The sequence below is a fragment of the Corvus moneduloides genome, chromosome 20 (assembly GCF_009650955.1).
Source record: "Corvus moneduloides isolate bCorMon1 chromosome 20, bCorMon1.pri, whole genome shotgun sequence".
NCBI lineage: Eukaryota > Metazoa > Chordata > Aves > Passeriformes > Corvidae > Corvus > Corvus moneduloides.
This window is the reverse complement of record NC_045495.1, coordinates 6,148,720-6,165,104: the sequence shown is the minus strand read 5'-3', so window position 1 is coordinate 6,165,104 and position 16,385 is coordinate 6,148,720. Positions and strand designations below refer to the sequence as shown.

The 16,385-nt window shown below is 56.1% G+C and overlaps 1 protein-coding gene across 1 annotated transcript; it reads left to right on the top strand.

Annotated features, from left to right (window-relative positions):
• The first annotated feature begins 1,531 nt into the window (after positions 1–1,531).
• Positions 1,532–14,372, top strand: SSC4D (scavenger receptor cysteine rich family member with 4 domains). Its single transcript, XM_032130316.1, has 12 exons — positions 1,532–1,742; positions 3,952–4,107; positions 6,999–7,034; positions 7,863–8,168; positions 9,125–9,196; positions 9,511–9,825; positions 10,548–10,628; positions 10,884–10,961; positions 11,524–11,835; positions 12,282–12,359; positions 12,854–13,181; positions 14,090–14,372. Exons 2-11 carry the CDS (start codon positions 3,999–4,001, stop codon positions 13,168–13,170), a joined length of 1,704 nt encoding a protein of 567 aa, XP_031986207.1. The 5' UTR covers positions 1,532–1,742; positions 3,952–3,998; the 3' UTR covers positions 13,171–13,181; positions 14,090–14,372.
• The last annotated feature ends 2,013 nt before the right edge of the window (positions 14,373–16,385 follow it).

Here is a 16,385-nt window from a genome sequence, read left to right as displayed (position 1 = left end):
TAGACATGGAAAAGGGCTGAGATGATTCCCCAATGCCCAGAGAAATCCTGGATGGGGTAGAGAGCATCTTATCCCTGCATGTCCACGTTGTGCTCCTGGTCTGCAAAACCTGGGTGTGGATTCATGCTGGAGCGGATGATTCCCAGTCCATGGGCCCTGGCTGACAGCCAGGACGGTGGGGAGTTTGTCAAAGTTTAGGTAAAACAGACTTAAAAGGCACCTTTGAAACTTGCACTCATGATCTGGTTAATTAGAACTTTGCTGCTGCTGGGGAATAAAAGTGCCTAATTGCTAATTACTAAATCCCTGCAAGAAAGGAACAGCAGAAGCAGTTGGCGACAGTCATAGCCAGAGCTGGCTTTCTGCAGAGTTAAAATATGAAACCCAGCCTTTTTAGGGCATTGAGAGGTCTGGGCTTTGCATGGGAGCAAGTGAAAAATCCAGCAGCAAGAACCACAAGGCAAATTCTGCCTCCTGTGAGAACGAGGCCGGGAATCATGTGGCTCATAAAATTAACTTGTTCAAAGCCAAAAGCACACCAGACTCTTAAAATTGCTGGAGAACTTAAGAATTCATAAGACTGGGAAACCCAGTGTGTTTGGAGGTTCCTTTTCCGTGATCTTCAAGGCTGCTGAGACCCAAGAGTCTCACGTTATCTGGCTTTTACTTGCAATGATGGCTAAAATGGTTAAAAAGCTGTAATAGTTTAAAATTATTAAATATACACAACTCTTTTTAAAATAAAGAGATGTTCTGGTCAGGAGCAAAAGGAGACAAGTTGAATGTGTAGAGCAGGAGGTGGTGGAGGTGGATGGGGAAGGTTTCCAGCCACAGGACATCCCTCACCACGGGCTGGTGAGGGATGGGTCAGGTCTCTCTAATATCCTCAGCAGAGATGCCTTGGATGGTCAGACAGGAAAAATCCTGAAAAAAGGGGCCTCTAAAGGTAATTTCTTGCCTAGGAACAGGCAGGGAAGACCCTGGTTTGCCCCAGGAACAGGTCTCCAAGTCTCCCAGGCAGGGAAGGAGGTTAGAACCATCCCCTCCTGCTGCATCCCAGTGCTGGCTCAGACACCGACAGAAGGATTTCCAGCCAGATGGTTATTGCTGACTTCCTCTCCAGGTGGGCACTCAGACAGCCGAGGAGGGAGGTGGGAAGCAGCTGAAAAGCCCAAATCCTCTGAAAAAGCTTCTTCCTTCCCCTTGAGGCGTAACCCAGGCTCTGCCAGCACCCAATTTAAGGATGTGTCCTTGCCTGCCTCCCTGAAACTCGAGCCATTCCCTCCCCGCCATGTCTCCTTAGCAGTCTTCCCTCTCTTCTCCTCTTTCTGCTTCTTATTCCTCTTCTTCTTCCCCCTTCTCCTGCTCCCTCTCTTTCTCCTTGGCTTTGGAAATGATCTGTCCCAGGATGGGTTGCAGGGCTGCCATCCTGCTGTAACACAGCAGCAGCAGCCCCAAAAGTGCAAAGAGATGACAGGCTGGAGCTGTTCCGTTGATGGATGAGATCCATTTTCTTCTCTCTTTATCTTTTTTTTTTTTTTTTAATTTACTAAGCAAGATCTCACCTAAAGAAAAAAATCCTGCCTTATCCCCATCACATCTTATCGGAAATATTAATTTCAAATGTTATTTTAAAATTTTTTATAACTAACTAGCCAGCTCCTTCCTTTATTTCAAAAGAGGACAGGTATTCCTGGGATTCGATACACCCCTCTTTATACTGGAGAGGAAATACCAAACAGGTATGTGGATTTATGATGCTTTTTTTTTAGGTCAGGGTTGTAATTATAAATAATGATCTGGTGGGGTGGTGGCAGCTGAAAAACTGTGATTTCTCCTGAAGTTGTTTGAATAGTTAAAAAGTGGAAGAAGTGATAAATAGAGCACGGGGGTTCACTCCAGCTCTGGCCAAGGGGTACAAAGGGGACCAGAAGGGATGAAAGGACCTGTGGGGTCCTGTGTCCAGGTGGGAGGAGAGAGTCTTCACCGAGGGCAAAGAGCTGGCTGGGCACGGTGTGTCTACTGTGGTGTGTTATTTGGGGTGAAAGCAGGGACTTTCTGTGCCCCATGTTACAGCCCTGGTCCTCCCCTGCGAGTTTTGTACGTCCCTGGTGGTCAGTGGTTGTGTAGGATGGGAGTGATGGAGGATTTGCTGCTCCTTCCATCGGGGTCATGATGGGGCTGGCTTCACAGGACACCTGACAGCTTGAAAACCTTGGTGTGAAGGGACTTCCATAAACACACGTCCAGCAGCCCTTTAAATCACAGAATCATCACAGAATCATAGAATGGTTTGGGTTGGAAAGGGGCCTTAAAGCTCATCCCATTCCACCCCCTGCCACAGGCAGGACTCCTTCCACTAGCCCAGGTTGCTCCAAGCCCTGTCCAACCTGCCCTTGGACACTTCCAGGGATGGGGCAGCCCCAGCTTCTCTGGGCAATGTTAAAAGGGATGCTGTGTTTTGCTACAGTGCCACGATGACTAACTATGGCTTAAACGCTGTTTTTAATCTGTGGGCATTCTGAAAGAACCCCAACACCGCTGCGTTTAAGGAAGTAGGTTCACTTTGCAGCTGAATCCTGAGCGTTGGGGTGAGGATTGAGAAGCAGTTGGAAAAGCACAGACGGAGAAGGAAAGTTGGGTTTTCCCTCTTTGGGGTCGGCCATGGCACAGCACCGCAGTGGTTAATGCCCGCTGCCACCCTGCCAGGGAGCAGGAACGCGCTGGCTCCGGTACAAAAGTGGCCGGCGATGACAACGTCCCTGCGAGCAGGACGAGATGCTGGGGTTTGGCCGGGGCAGGGCGGCGGAGGGGCCATCTGTCAGCCCTGCCCCGCTGGAGAGAGGGCAGGGCCCGTGGGACAAAAGGAGACATTATTCGGTGCTTCAGGAGGGATGAATGGAGTATTGAAAGCCACCACCTCAGCGAGTAGATTGGTTTTCAGCCCCCATCACTGAGCTGTCTGTCTGCTGGTGAGTCTCCTCCAGAGGCTTGGTCAGCACGAACTGAGCAGAGAGATCAAGGAGATGGAACGGGGCTGTGTCCCATCCATGTGGGCTCCTTCCTGCGGCTCCATCACCTCCTGCTGGTGCAAGACCCTTTGGTCCACCATCATCTCTCCCTAGTGCAGGCAACGAAGTCAAAGGCTTGGTCTGGAGGCTCTGGAGCCCACCCAGCCCATGGTCTGGAGGGACCTTGGCTGGGTGGACACCTTCTCGTCCAATGCCCTCCACATGGGAAAACCAGGAGCAGCAAAAGGCTGGATGAAGGGTTTCTATGCGAAGGAGGGTTTAGTCACTGATACTGTGGATTTCAAAGACCTTTCCCAAGTTTCTAACCACCAGCAGATGCCTGAAGCGGCACCAGTCGGTGTGCATCCCTTCAGGAGATGGTGTGCACCGTGTGGGCTGGAGAGACTAATTTTAGGGCTCCGCTTAGCTGAGCCTGACAGCCCGGCTTTGGAGCCGGCGTGCGGGAGCATCCTCACGATGGCACTGCTCCCCCAGCGCACGCTGCCGTCAGACCGGCTGCTGGGACCGCCGGGATGCCGGTCTGGGCTCCCAGAGGTGTCCCGGCCAGCAGGACCAGCACCCATCCCCTCCCAAACAGCCTGCGAGTGAGACAGAGATGGAAATCCACCGCTTTGCAGTGAGTGGTAAATGAGGGGGAAATGGAATCTTAAGATATTTAATCTCTTCCTCGTTTTCTGCTGACATTTCCCTATTGCTGAGTTTTATCTCACAGGTGGGATTACGACCCTTCAGCTTCATCTTGCCACTCAAAAAAAAATCTCTTGTTCTCAATAAACCCAGCTGGAATTCCTTTTCACGTGTCTCCTGGTCACTGCTCCTGGAAATACTGAGGAGGGACACGTTCACAGGTCCTGCATGGCCCTTGGTGATCACAGGCTCTCCTGGCCGCCACACTAACACTGCTGTCTGCATGTTTCAGGGAATTCTCCTCTGGAAATTCGCCTGCAGGAGGACTGAGAAGCAGCAATGACAGTCGGTCCCTGTCCAGACACCCGGCGCGAGGTGCCGGACATCGAGGTGCTGTCTCTCTCCTTGATGCCAGCCATGCTCCTCCTCCTCCTCCTCAGCCCCACCGGTGAGCTCCTGCCTGGGGCAGCGGGAGGGGTTTTAGGCACCCGTGATCCCTCTCCAGCTCAGATTTGTAGGTAGATTTTCTCCAGGAGCAGGATTATTGTGGTGTCCCCTACAGGGATGGAGGGAGCAAATTCAGCTCTTATCTCCCACCGTGACCTGGGTGTGATGGCGAGCTCAGCACTCAGGACAGGCAGGGGAATGGGGCAGGCAGCTGCCAGCACTGGGGACAGAGCAGTTTTGGGCTCCGGAGCGGGCAGCACCCATGGGAAGATGCTGATGGCCAAGGGATGCTCCTGGGCTTGCTCCCAGGACCTGTGAGACCAGTCCTGCCCAAGGAAACAGGTGGAATGAACACCCATCCCCCGAGGACAACGGCCCCTTCTCATTCCTGGCAGGCACTGTCCAGCCAAGCTGGGAAGCATTTAAATCTGGGAAAAGCCATTCCCGCTCTGGAAGGCGGGTCCGCACCAGCGCTGTGGCAGCGTGGTTATCCCTGTGTGACTCTGTCCATGGAATTACAGCCAGGCGGCGGGGAACACATTCCTGCCTCAACAAACCGGCGCCAAGGCACAGCCAGCCAGAAAACTGGGAATTCAGGTGTAGTCAGACATCCTAACTGAGTTAAATCGGGTTTTACCTTCCCACGCCCTCAGCTGGTGCTTCCCTTCTCCCTCGAGGTGCTGCGGCAGCATCTGTGCCCACACTCGGGTGTGGGGACCCTGAGGGGACCCCGGTGGCTCTGTCGCTGTTCCCTGCATCTCCTGGCTCTCCTGGTTCTCTTCATTAATGGGCACAGATTAGTCGCTAACGAAGGGCGATTTGTCCTCCCTTTCGGTGGTTTTGTTTAGCAGCGGTGTTTACTCGAGCAGTTTCCCCCTTTTCTTTCGGCTTTGTGAAGCTGGATCAGAGAAACATGGAGGGCTCTATTTCTTCTCAAAAAAGACAGTTTTCCCCTCGCTCCTCATTATTGTAGACACACCAGGCATATTTTTTTCAGATCTCTCCTGACTTTGCTGGAGGATACTCTTAAATGAATATTTCAGAGCTTTGATTTTGACTCAAAGGGAGATGAATATTTATCAATGTCCTTTTATCCACTGCTTTTTCGGCACTAGTGTGGACTAGGTGTTAAAAATCAATACCAACCAGGATCAAACACTCTTCCTAGAAACCCTCACACCTCCACATTTTTGGTGCAGAGGTGAGCTGAATTACCTCTCTCCTGTTATCCAACCCACGGGGCTGCTGTATCCTTCCCTGTCCTCTCCTGCAGAGCCTCTCTGCTCCCATGGTCTCACCTGTTTAATCCCCAGGTCCTGCTGGAATCACAGCATCCCTTTCCATGCCTGGTCCAGCTGGATAGGGCAGCAGCACCCGACCACGCTGGAGCTCCCCGAATGCTGCTCTTCATCCCAGCATCCCTGCTAAGTCATGGATACAGCCAGACAGTTGCCTTATTCTCCTTTCTCTTGGGGCTTCTAGGTCTTTCTTTGACAGCCCTGATTTCTGGCTGACTTAATGGTCTCCCAGGCAACGTCCTAGCAAGGAAAAGGGAGGTGGGTTCATCTGCTCCCCTGTTCCCCCAGGCTCACGCTGCTTCTCACGGCGGTGACATCCGCCTCCGGAGCGGCTGGGATTGACCTTCCCGTCACTGCTCGTAGGCTGAGTGTGAAGCAGGACAGGGCTGGTCCAAGGCAGTGGGAGGACAAGAGGCCACAGAGGCACCACGGGTGTTGATCAGCCCTTGGGTGCTGTAATTAGCATGGAGGCATCACAGAATCACAGAATGGTTTGGGTTGGAAGGGACCTTAAGGCTTGTATCGTTCCAAACCCCCTGCCATGGGCAGGGACACCTTCCACTAGGTTTGGAAGGATTTTGGAAGGTGTCACCTATGGGAGAGGGTTGTGCAGGGAGAGCCTCAAGCCCAGGACACCTTGGATGCTCAAGATCTGTGCTGGGCTCCAGCATCGGCCAAGACTTTGTGAACTGAGAGGTACAAAAGGTCCAGCCACCCATCCCCATCCACTATCCCCCAGGGCGTCATTATCGTGTTCCTGTGACCTCCTGGACCAGCTGGAGCCCTCAGTGACCCATGCTGGCAGCATTCCAGGGGGGATCCCACATCACTCAGCACTGGGGCTGAGAGGGATTTTGTGGCTAAATAATGCCCAGACTGTGGGAGGGGGGTCCAGAGATGAGGACACATCCTGCATCCTTCAAGTGTTCACCTCCCTCTGGATGATGTTTGTTCACCCCCTAAGGTGGCTGCACCCCGTCAGTGGGTGTGTTGGTACTTGCATGTCATTATGGAGCTTCCAAAAAGTGGATTTTGTTGGGGAAAATAAAGAAAGATGAAAATGCACTTAGGGTACAGCATCTTCCATCAGGACATCTCCACTGGGTTTCTCAAGCAAGGCAGGACTGATTTTCCTTGTTCCCATCTCACCACACAAGTTTTCCATGGGGGTGGTGGAGCAGGAGAATGCAGGAGCTGCCCAGGGCTCACAGCAAGGCAGCAATGGAACCAAGGATGGACACAAAAGTCCTCAAGACCTGGCCCAAGACAGGACCCACCTGGGGTGGCTTCTGCTGGCCACTGGGCTCATCAGGGTCACACATGTGTCACCCTGTGCTTCAAGCACCACCAGAGTCACAGTCACTCATATGCTGCCTCAGTTTCCCCACCTGTGAAGTAGATTAAGTGATGCCCTGGGGAAGGGTGATCATTTTTTCCCCTAAAAACACCAGGACTTTGAAGGAAAGGGAAGGGTCCAAGGGCTGATGAGTCCTGCCAGTCCCCACCACACCCATCCCATCCCGGCTGCCATCACTCTCCGAGTTTCATCTCCTCCTCTCTGGGGAGACCTGACCCCTTCTCTTCTCCCTTGCAGGCACCACCTCTGAGCCCGAGCTGTTGCCATTCCCAGGTGAGATTCTTCTCCTAAAGTCACTTTCCTCCAGGAAGTTTTGTAGTTGAAAAATGCATTTTTAGGTAAAAGAAGGGATTTGGGGAATTTAAAGAAGGAAAGATACTGGTTTGGAACAAAAAGCAGCAAGAAGAAGCTAAACTTCTTTTACAGAAAGGAAATAAAGATCCTTTACTATCCCTATTCCACTAATTATCCTGAGAGGAGTATTTTGCCACCTCCTGCTGAATCCCTGTCCCTGTGCCATGCATCACGTGCAAGTAAATAATTCCCTTGATGTGGTGGACCCCGGGCACTTCCACGCCTGCTCCCCATTGCCAGCAGCTTGAGAGATCATCTCCATCCCACCAGCTCCCACGTGGGACCAGCTCTGGATGCATTTGCTGAGGCTAATAAGAATTTGCTAATTGCATCTTGTCGCTTGTCACCTATTGTATGTCAACATGTGGTGCCACATGTCTGCCTTTCCCTTCTCCCACCGGGTTTTTGCCCATCAGCAGGCAAGATGATGGGAGCACCACAGAGCCACAGAATGGTTTAGGTTGGAAGGGAACACCTTCCACTAGACCAGGCTGCCCAAAGCCCTGTCCAGCCTGACCTTGGTGATGGTGCATTCCCAGATTGAGATGTGCTGTGTCTCCACATTGACTGCTTCCAGCAGATGAAGGGGAGCCCGTGTCCCACCAGCAGGTGGGCAGCACCAAGCCAACAACTGTCTTGTGCTACAGAGAAGGGGCAGGATTTTATTTAAGGAGCAGGAGTTCGATGTAGATTTGCTCCCCGTGGCCCACTGCCTGCTGAGGGACCGCTCTGTTCCCATCCTCCCAGAGATCCGTCTTGCCAACGGGCCCAGCCGGTGCCAGGGGCGAGTGGAGATCCTCTACAACGGCTCCTGGGGGACGGTCTGCGACGATGACTGGGACATCGTGGATGCCAACGTGGTGTGTCGCCAGCTGGGCTGTGGCCATGCCATCACCCTCCCAGCCGCCATGACCTTCGGCCAGGGGAGTGGGCCCATCTTCCTGGACAACGTGGACTGCAAGGGCTGGGAGGCAGCCCTAAGCGAGTGCTGGAGCCATGGCTGGGGCATCCACAACTGCTACCACTATGAGGATGTGGCTGTTGTTTGCAATGGTAACGAGGTTGGGTTCTTTGGGGGCAAGGAGAGCAGGGGGTTCCTGTGGAGTGCAAGACTTGCGGGCTGCAGGGGCCTTGGTGGAGCCCAAGAGTTTTATCACAGAGCCAGTTCCTCTGACCTGGGTCAGCCAAACATCCTCTGCATCCTCCTTTCGCCCTTCTCCTCAATCCAGGTCACCTCCCAGCTCCACAGGCTGGTGCTCCATAATGTGACCGGCCTGTTTTGTGTTCCTTGTCACTCCAGCTCAGGGACTTTGCACCCTCTCCAGCACAATCCCTGGGGAAAGAGCACATGCCCACCCACGCTCCTGCCTCTGAGTCAGTCACTGCCCAACTGCTCTTTCCCCTTTTGACTTGTGTTTCTTTACATTGCTGAGCTTTTCAGTAGGAGATGTTCCTAAAGGTGAGAAAAGCAGTGGAAAGTGTTTGAACTTGGCAAGTGAAAGTGGAACGGCTCCGTGACGGCCCTTATGTACCCCACACACGTTCCTCCCTCACTGTGCAAGGTTTGCTCATCAGCCAGGCATCAGTGAGCTGCGAAAGGGAGACTGTGCAGACCTGGAGCAGCTGCTCAGTGAATCCCCACGTCCTGCAGAAGCAGGGCTTGGAAAAGGAGGGATGGAAAGGCAGGGATGGTGGGTTGGCTGGTAGGTTGTACCAACAGCAACCAGAGAACAGAGGTTGTGGATTGGGCAGGAAACTGAGTCATGCCATTGTTGGAGAGGAGAGGTGGAAGGAGTGAAAAAGGAGGTGGGGAGCTGGGTCTGAGGGAAGAAGAGAGGCTGGAGGCGTTGGCAAAGAGCTCTGGGCAGGGAGGTGCAGCTTCAAACCCCTCTATTTCCCAGCTGGAGCTGTTTTGGTGCAGACCCTCCTGGAGCAGTGGGGTGGGGAGGGATCCCTCTGGCTTCGGGGTGGAGCAGCAGCAGGTGCCACCTCTCTGCTTCCCTTTGCAGAGTTCTCGCCCACTCAAGTCAGCGAAGGACCGACCACCAGGACCCTCATGGCCTCGGTACAGGATGGGGAAAGTAAGCTGCTCAGCTGTCATTGCACCTGAGGGCAGTGTCCCCTACTGTCACCAGCTGCCCCTCTTGAAGCCTCCCAACCCTCCAGCCCTGAGGTGCAGACCCCCAGACCCCATCACTGTGCTGGCCATGGCTACACCCTACCCCAGAGGTTCCCAAGGCTCCCAAGCCCCATTGCTTTAAAGCTTCGCCCTTCCCTGCTTTTTCTCACTCATTTTCTTTGCCACCACGGGCACGGCAGGGTCTGGGCACGGTGGCATCGCTGTGCCACGTGCAGGGACACCACATCCTTCTCACCTCATGCTGCCACCCTCCAGGTGACGGCAGCATCCGCCTGGTGAGCGGCCCCGACACCTGCCAGGGCCGGGTGGAGATCTTCTACCGCGGGAACTGGGGCACCGTCTGCGACGACGACTGGGGCCTGAGCGATGCCAGCGTGGTCTGCAAGCAGCTGGGCTGTGGGCAAGCCCTGGATTACAAGAGCAATGCTTATTTTGGCTATGGAACAGGACGTATCCTCCTGGACAATGTCAACTGCGATGGCAGCGAGCCCTTCTTGTCCGCCTGCTACAGCCTGGGCTGGGGCATCCACAACTGTGGCCACCACGAGGATGCTGGGGTCATCTGCACAGGTACTGGGCTGGGCATCACCCTCGGGGTGGGGAAAAACCCAGGGACATCCTGGTCTCCAAGCAGAACAGGCCTCAGAGAGATGCTGAGGTACCCAAGGTTGGGCAGGGACTGGGCTCTGCGCTGTAGGTGCATCCTTGCTCCTTATCCGCCCTCATCCTGGTTCTCTGGAGTAGCAACCCCATGCCAGGAGCCTGGAGCACAGCCAGGGTGGTGACTTGAAGGGGAAATGCATCTGTCATGCTGCCATTTCCCTCTGCCATTTCCCTGCTCTGCTGGCTGGAAAACAAGCTGCCCGTGTCCGGAAGGAGGGAGGGGCTGCCAGGGGCCGGGCACAGCGCCAGGCCCAGCCTGCCTCCCCTTCCCCTCCTGAAATGATGTATTCCTGCCATTCTCCACTGATTACTGTTCATAATGTTAATAATCCCCCTGAATTCCCTCATTATCATGGCTAATGACAGGAGCACTAAGTGCCAGTGCTTTCCCTTTCCCACTATTAACAGACAAAGGGGATGGTGTAGGACAAAAGGGACAATTTTTCAGGCTGGTCCTTTCCTCCCTAAACATCCCCATCCCCTGTGGCACCTCCTCTGGGCACGCAGTCGGTGGCACCACCACACCCAGACCTTGCTCAGAGGGGCAGGGGATAATGAAGCATGAAAGGTAATGGATCCTGGTGATGAAATCTCCCAGGTGCCACCTCTATCCTTCTGTGTCACCACAGGACTGGACACATCCACCATTACATCCTTCACCACCTCGGTGGCCCTGGGCTCCGAGGAGACGCTCGCAGCCACGGCCACAGGTAAGGAGGTTGGCAGTCGCCCATCTGTGGGGGAAGCTGTGCCCTCTGTGCCCTCTCGTGACCCAGCCTGACCACCCCGGGGTCCTGCCATGCATGGATGATGCTCGGGAGGTGACATTGCCCGTGGCAGGGTCTTGCCAGGGGGCAGCCATGGTGCTGGTGGATGCTGGCACCAACCAGGAGGTTGGTGGAGCAGGGGCAGCAGGTGCTGGATGTGGACCTCTCAATGCCCACATGTCCCCACACTTGTCCCAGCAGTGACAGACAGCAGGGACCAGCCCTCCCAGGCCACCGAGGTGGTCACCACCGCGCTCCTGACCGTCGAGCAGGAAAGTAAGTGTACAGCTGCTGCTAGTCCTGCACGGGGCTTCACATCCCTGGGGGAGTCACTCTACATCCCCAGAGCTCCTCCCATGTCCCCAAAGGTCACCCCATGTTCCAAGTGCTCAATCCATGCCTCAGGAATTATCTCACATCCTCAGGGCTCACCCCACATGCCCAGGGTTTACTCCATGCTCCCACGGTGTTCACCCCATGCCGCTCAGAGGTTCGTCCCACATCTCCAGGGATTGCTTCGTGCTCACGGTGCCCACCCCATGCTGCTCGGGAATCACCCCATGTACCCAGTGTCACCCCACAGCACCAGGACTCACCCTGTGTCCCCAGGGGCTCAGCTGACATCCCCACAGTTCATCCTGCGCTCTCCAGGCGTTACCCCATAACCCAGAGGCTCACCCCATGCCCACAAGTTTTTACCCCACATCCCCAAGGGGTTGCTCCCACGTCCCCAGGGGTTCCCCCAGAAACCGGGGGCTCACCCCACGCCCTTGGAGGGTCAGCAGGGGACACCGGACCCCCTGTGGAGCCCTGGTCCCCCCGGCGTCGTGCCACGCAGGTGGCGGCTTGCGGCTGGCGAACGGGAACGGGAGCTGCCGCGGGCGGGTGGAGGTGCGGCACCGCGGCACCTGGGGCACCGTCTGCGACGACGACTGGGACTTCCCCGACGCCCAGGTGGTTTGCCGGCAGCTGGGCTGCGGCACCGCCCTCGCCGCCACCGTGCTCGGCTCCTTCGGCTACGGCAGCGGGCCCGTGCTGCTGGACAACGTGGGCTGCGGCGGCGGCGAGGCGCGCCTGGCCGACTGCTTCCACCTGGGCTGGGGACAGCACAACTGCGGCCACCACGAGGACGCCGGGGTCATCTGCCGAGGTGAAAGTGGGAGCTGGCAGGAGGGGGTCAGCAGGTTGCCGATGAAGCCCAGCTCAGTGGGAAAGTCAAGGAGAGAATGGGTGTAGGGAGGATTTTGGCAGTGCTCAGGCTGGCTGTGGGAAATGGGGTCCCCCAAATGGGGTGGTAGGTGAATAATGAGCCCCCAGACCACGGGGTTTCTCCTGCACATGGGGACAGCAGTGGCAGTCGGTGCAGTGGAGTGTGGGCACCCCCTCTGGTCTCCATTTGTGCACAGTGGCTGCACATCCCACCCCACACCCCTGCAGCCATCCCCCGCCATCCCACACCACATCCCTAAACCCATCCCCCGCCATCCCACACCACATCCCTAAACCCATCCCCCGCCATCCCACACCACGGCTGGGGGGCTCTGACCCGACCCTGTCCCTTGAGTCACTTTTCCCACCTCCCCTCCACTGCACCAGGTGCTGGTGACACTGAAGACCATTTCCAAGAAGCCACTGCTACAACCACCACGTTGGCCCCGACTCATCCCAAGGAGGGTAGGTACTGGGGTGTCACCTGGGGACACACTGTCAGCCCTGGGGATGCTCCATGCTGGCACAGGGTGGAAAAAAGTGGCTCAGGCAGAGGCACAAGATTTGGCAGTGCCTGGAGCAGCTCACAGGAGGGGGAAAGACTGCTGGCAATGTTAAGTCATGGCCTCTCCTGGTGCTCACAAGGCTGGTTCAGGCAGAGGTGATGGACATTGGGTGATGGACCTCAGGGCAGGGGAGGAGGTGATGGACCAAAGGGGCTGAGCCGCAACAGAGATTATTGTCTGTTCCTCCAACTTAACATCCACCACGACGCTCTGAGGGTCACCCCCAGCTCCAATGCTGGCCAGTGGCCATCGCCCTGCTCCTGCCCGTGCAAAGGCAGTGGGGGAGCTCTGAACCTCAGAGAGACCAGGGCTGTCCCAGGACAGGCAGGGAGAGGGGGACACAGCGCTGGGGCGGGCACGGGCAGGGGCTGCCTCACCCCCTCCCCTCCGCAGGGTCCCTGCGCCTGGTGAACGGCAGCCACCGGTGCGAGGGGCGCGTGGAGATGTTCTACCTGTCCCAGTGGGGGACGGTGTGTGACGACGCCTGGGACCTGCGGGACGCCAAGGTGGTGTGCAGGCAGCTGGGCTGTGGCCACGCCCTGGCGGCCTGGGGGGAGGCACGCTACGGCCAAGGCACCGGCTACATCTTCCTCGACAACCTCAAGTGCAAAGGCCACGAGCCCTCGCTGCTGCGCTGCTCCCACATCCGCTGGGACGTCCACAACTGCGACCACTCCGAGGATGCCGGTGCTGTCTGTGCCATCCTATGACCCTTCCGCAGGTAAGGGGGGACAGGGATGCTGGAGGGAGCTGGTGGCAAGGCCACAGAGAGGGCAGAGCCTTGGCTGCTGGTCTGGACATGCTCCCTGCACTGGCTGGGTGCCCTGTGGGTGTTTGGGCTCCGAGGATGGGAAGAGCTGGGTGAGAACTGGGTTCTCCTCAGCTCCTGAAATAGCGGCTGAAGTTTCCTCCCCACCCACCCCCGGACTGCCCCTTGGAAAAACAAAACTGCCTGTGGTGTGAAATCTGGTTGGTTTCAGCCATTTCTTTTAAGAAATGAGGAGAGAAAAATGGATTTTCTGCTGTGAAAATGACGTTAAATTATACTCAGAAAATGTAAAAAGGGGGCTGAAATCACACCAGGATGCTCCAGTGGCTCTGCAGTAAGTTGCTGCTGTTCTGCAATTTGCTTTGCAAGCCCTCCAGCAATCCCAATACCAGCTTTTTCTTCCCATTTTGGTATCAGAAATACCAATTCCTCCCCCATTTCCATGCAGCAGAAATGCAGGCGTTGGATCTCACGCCATCTGCAATCCTTGTGCCTGTTTCACCTGTTTCTTCTGCAAACACTGTGGGGTTTAGGAGAGCTAGGATGAGATTTCCCTTCCTGGCAGGCTTCAGCACAGCCAGTCCATGCCCAAAAAATCCCCTGGGGAGTGGGAAAGGATGGGGCTCCCTGCAGTCCCCCCATCCTGTGCCATACAGACGTGCTGGCTTTGGCTGCTCTGTCCCAAAAGCTCCATGCTCTGAGGTGCCCAGGGCAGGGAGGGGGCTGGCACACAGGACACAAGCAGATGGAAAACCATAGGGAAGACCCCAAATCCCTTCCCAGAGCAAGGAAAGGGACCCAGGAGCCTGCTCCTTCCCCAGTGCTGTGCCTTTGGGGTATAAAGGCTGTTTTCCTCCCAGCTCAGGTAGAAAGACCCAGCCTGCAGCACCAGTCGCCTTCACCACCAAGTGTTTGATTCCTACTGGGACACTGGGAAAATGATCTCCGTGTTCTCATGGATAGGGTTCAAGAGTGGGGAAGGGCTTGTGCAGTGGCACAGAGCTCACTACTCTGTGCAATTATTTTGTTAATAATAGACTGTGCATATTCCTGGGTTGGGTTTTTTGGTTTTCCCTTTTTTTTCTTATATGTGTTTGGGTTTGTTTTGTGAATAAATAAAAGCCCTTTGAAAGTGCTCTGAGAGCTGACTTGTTTTCCTGTCATCCTCTCAAAGCCCTGCGTAGAAGCAAATGCCTGGGGAAGAGGAGATGCCCCAAACCTGGGGGAGAGAGCTCAGTTCTTGCTGCCAAAAATTGCCCCAAATCCCTTGCTGACCCTTAAGCAGCCCTTGATTCCTACCCAGCTGAGAGCTCAGCTTGAACCTTTCCCCACCCCCGCTCTGGGGGTGGAACCCTGATGCCACCAGGCTCAGGGGTGAGGTTGGATCCAGCTTTGGGTTTGTTCCCGGTGGGATTTGGCAGTCACGTGGGCTGTGGGGTGGCCCTGGCCCCATGCTCAGGCTCCTGTTGGCTGCTTCTCTTCCACTTCCCATGGACAGAGCTTTCCCAGCACTTTGTGCCAGTCCAGATTTCCATCAGTGGGGAAACTGAGGCATGGAAGCATCTTCCAGGCAGGCTGTGGCAGCACAGCTGGACAAGGGCTTGCTGGGGCCCTGGGAGAGGGCAGGGAGGTGGTGTGTGAACAAAATCCTCCTTTCCCTGTGCTCCCAGGTCCTGCACGCTCCACTGCCCCCTCACTTCCCGTCTCGCCTCCTGCCTCCAGGACAGCTGGGCAATGTCTGGGTCCTGCTGGGAGCAGGAGGGGGACAGAACTGTCCCCAGCAGCTCCCAGGCCATCCCTGCAGCTCATGGCAGCTGGGGATGGCTCAGAGGGTGCCGTGGGCTCCTCCAGCTTTGCCGGCCCCTCCCTTTGGCTGTGGGAGATGGGAGTGGGGCTGGTGGCCAGGAGCTGCTCTGGGAGCTGCTGCCTCTTGGGGTGTCACAGGGAGGAAGATAAGAAAGGCTGGATGGGTTTTCCCTGTTTTTCTTGGGGACTGTGCCTTGAGCTGGCAAAGCCAGGCTGGTTTTTGGTGTTACCCTACACCCTGCTCTTCTTGGCTGTGAGCTGGGAAGAGCAGATCCTGGTATCCGGAGTTTCTCCCTTTCACAGCCGACAATCCGGCAAGCAAAGGGTTTCCAGCCAGGAAAGGCAGCAGCTGCCTCCCTCGTCTTCCAGCGTTTTCTCCTGCAGCCAGCTCGGGATGGGCTGGGATCCACAGGGATCCCCCCAGACACTCCACAGCCAAGCTGGGCATCATCTCCTGCTCCTCTGGGAGTGGCAGGCAGGGTGGGAGCAGGGTACCAGCATAGGGATGCCCTGGGGCAAGGAACAGGGGGATGGAGGATGCCCTGGCTCTGCAGCACGGCAGCAGCACAGGGGATGCTCTGGAGCTGGGTACCAGCACAGGGAATGCTCTGGAGATGGATACCAGCACAGGGAATGCCCTGGAGCAGGGCAGCAGCGCAGGGAATGCTCTGGAGCAGGGCAGCAGCAGAGGGAATGCTCTGGAGCAGGGTAGAAGCACAGGGAATGCTCTGGAGCTGGGTACCAGCACAGGGAATGCTCTGGAACAGGGTAGAAGCACAGGAGATGCCCTGGAGCTCAGCAGCAGCAAAGGAATGCTCTGGAGCAGGGTAGAAGCACAGGAGATGCCCTGGCACTCAGCAGCAGCACAAGGAATGCTCTGGAGTAGGGTACCAGCGCGGGGGGTGCCCGGGGTGCCAGCGCATCCCACCACGGGACCACAGCCAGGCTGCAGCGGCTGCGTGGGAGCCGGGATAAGCCGAGTCCCTGCCCAGCTCCCATCCTCTTGCCGACGTCAGCTGTTTCCCGGCGCCCAGAGCAGCTGCAGCTCCACACCGGTCGATGTCATCGATTAGTTCCTCTCCCCATCCCTGGAGAGGGGATGGTGTGGGGGGGTAGCAGGGAGGAGAGAATAAATATTTCAGCAGGTCCAGGCAAAAGCTGGGGTTATTTTGAGGCTGGGATTTATGGGCTATTAGGAATAAGGAATGAGTCTGTGCTAGGGAGAAGAGACCCATTAATCCAGGCTGAAAGAGCACAAATGAGCAAGGGGAAATGGAGGAGGCTTTAAGTACTTTGCCACGTTCTAGAATAATAAGCTGGCCTCCGGCTGGGTGCTGGTGTGTGGCTCAG

Coding starts and splice junctions, on each gene's coding strand:
- SSC4D (XM_032130316.1), top strand. CDS start 3,999: ATGACAGTCGGTCCCTGTCCAGACACCCGGCGCGAGGTGCCGGACATC. Junction 9,826..10,547: donor TGCTGGGGTCATCTGCACAG/GTACTGGGCTGG, acceptor GTGTCACCACAG/GACTGGACACATCCACCATT. Junction 11,836..12,281: donor CGCCGGGGTCATCTGCCGAG/GTGAAAGTGGGA, acceptor CCACTGCACCAG/GTGCTGGTGACACTGAAGAC.